Source organism: Chrysemys picta, unplaced genomic scaffold (assembly GCF_011386835.1).
Source record: "Chrysemys picta bellii isolate R12L10 unplaced genomic scaffold, ASM1138683v2 scaf4752, whole genome shotgun sequence".
Lineage (NCBI taxonomy): Eukaryota > Metazoa > Chordata > Testudines > Emydidae > Chrysemys > Chrysemys picta.
Window position 1 is genome coordinate 1,658 of NW_027057452.1, and position 2,147 is coordinate 3,804.

Genomic DNA, 2,147 nt, shown 5'->3' on the forward strand with positions numbered 1-2,147 from the left:
CCCCCAACGGGGCAGAAAGTCATTCTCCTCTCACTCAGTGCCAACTGCTCACTGTAACCTTTGTCTTTGCTCACCCCGCCTCCCCCATTGCATCACATCTGCAATCAGGGGTCAGCTCACGGGAGCAGGGACCATGTCATGCCTTGATTCGCTCAGTAACGCACCTCCAACATTTGAGTGCCGTGCGTTAAACAACAAGGCTTGTGTGGGGATCTCGCTCTCATTTCTGAGCTATTCGATAGACATGGGCTTCCTCGGTCCCCGGGCAATCCACACCTCTCACCTTTGCTGGCTGGAGCACAACACTGCCAAGGCCTCGCAGACTGAGCCTACGTATGATGGGATTTTTGTCCTGGGTCCATTCCATGAGCTGCGCCTCGAGCTCTGATTTTGTCACTGTCGTCTCAATGGAAGGACTCTGGAGCAACTGGAAAGAGCCAAATCAACATCCGGTTGAGGAGCAGAGGTCTTCCTGTGGGGTCTGTTCCCTGGACAGTCATCTTTACCAAATGGCCACTTACTCCCGTACAAAGTCTCTGGTGTGTAGGGAGCCAGTTGCTGCTCTTTCAGTTGGTTCATTCCCAGAAGTTAGACTAATGTATAAGTCACAAATAAACCGGCAGGGAAAGGGGAATCTCCAGGCCCCATTGAGTGCCATGGAACAACCCCTGGGGCAGAAGAAAAGCAGACCCCAAGAAAAGGTGAGGAGAGAAGCATGGCCTTGGGGCTGTGGTGAAACATCTCCTCTTGTCACATGATCCCATCTAGGCACATCCAGCCAGGGGCGATCTCACCCTGTCTCTCCCTCCCTCTCTCTGCCGTGCCCCACAGCCATCCATGTGTGGAGAGGAGCTAGCTGGCTGTAGGCTGCTGAGCTCCTGACAATGTGCCCCAGAGCTTACTGGCCTGAGCTGCTCTGCAGAAAGCCCACTTGTGCCTGTCAATTAATGAATCTCACCTCAGTGCAGAAAGTCATGGCGATATGTCTCTGCTCATCCTCCTTCTGACTCTGGACAATGGTGACGGCCTCTCTGAAAACTGCAGGGAGCTGAGGGTTCTCAAACTCGATCATGGCTCTGGAACATGGAACAGAAAGTCCCTTGTGGTTATCAAGGGGGAGAGAGAGTTCCTCACTAGTTGCTGGGCTGAGATGGCAGCTGGAACAGAGGAATATTTCACACGGAAATCCCATTGCCAAGAGAGACCCGATGAAGAGGAAACTTTGGGCTCCTACCTTGCAATTAGGCCAACACCCTGCGAGTAGTAATATCGGGAGGATATCATGTCCCAACCCTGCTGTAACTGGATGCCGGCAAATTCCTTCCAGTATCCGGGCATGGAAAAAAGAGTCTTCACAGCCTCCACTGACGTGCTAAAGACAAAAAAATCCCAGTGTCAGGCAACGAGATCACCCCCAAGCATGGCAAATCTGCACAAGCCCTGGGACACACAGCATGGTCAGCAGTAGCTAGCGACCCCGAGGATAGATCCAGTGTGATATCATGGTGCTTCCCTTCCCAAGGGGCCCTGTCTACACTGCAGATTCATTGAGTTTGTAACCAGTTACTGACACTAGCTTCTTAAGATGGTTGGTGTCATCACTCAATACGGTTGAATACTTGATTCTTTACTGTGGCAGGTAACAGGACACAAGCGGGCATGTGCGGCCAGATCCTTAGTTGGTGTAAGCGAGCAAAGCTGTGTCAGTTTACAGCACCTGAGGTGGCCTCTGGCGCTCTGTGTTTCCACTGACGCTTTGGCAGGTGGCACATGGGGATGGATGCACAAACATGACTGCTGCCTGACTGTGTAGTGAAAGCAGCTGGCCTGTGGACGGAGTCAGATGAGCGAGTGTGACTCACAAGAACACACGGCTCTCAACCCTTTCCCCTCAAGAGAGACCTGCACCGAACTGAGCCTGGGCGAACTACAGCACCCGAACAAATGATGGCCATGAACAGAGCACACGTGTTTAGCAGAACAAATCTGTTCTTCCTTTTCCTTTCAGTCATTACCTTAGGGGGCTGAGGCAGCTGGACCCCTCCTCGGGGCTGGATGTCTCGCTGGCCCTGTAGGTCCCTGGCAAGCGCAGCTCCATCACATACTGCACTTGCCTGACGCAGAGGATGAGCATCTGGGGATACATT

At 52.8% G+C, this 2,147-nt stretch overlaps 1 protein-coding gene across 1 annotated transcript; it reads right to left on the minus strand.

The window, feature by feature from the left end:
- Positions 1 to 220: 220 nt before the first annotated feature.
- On the minus strand, positions 221 to 2,140 carry LOC135980591 (maestro heat-like repeat family member 5). Its single transcript, XM_065580528.1, has 4 exons — positions 2,016 to 2,140; positions 1,235 to 1,372; positions 959 to 1,076; positions 221 to 427 (listed from the first exon to the last, which is right to left on the minus strand). Exons 1-4 carry the CDS (start codon positions 2,132 to 2,134, stop codon positions 221 to 223), a joined length of 582 nt encoding a protein of 193 aa, XP_065436600.1. The 5' UTR covers positions 2,135 to 2,140.
- Positions 2,141 to 2,147: the final 7 nt, after the last annotated feature.

Coding starts and splice junctions, on each gene's coding strand:
- LOC135980591 (XM_065580528.1), bottom strand. CDS start 2,134: ATGCTCATCCTCTGCGTCAGGCAAGTGCAGTATGTGATGGAGCTGCGC. Junction 1,077..1,234: donor GGTGTTGGCCTAATTGCAAG/GTAGGAGCCCAA, acceptor TCCATGTTCCAG/AGCCATGATCGAGTTTGAGA. Junction 428..958: donor CCATGACTTTCTGCACTGAG/GTGAGATTCATT, acceptor GGCTCTTTCCAG/TTGCTCCAGAGTCCTTCCAT.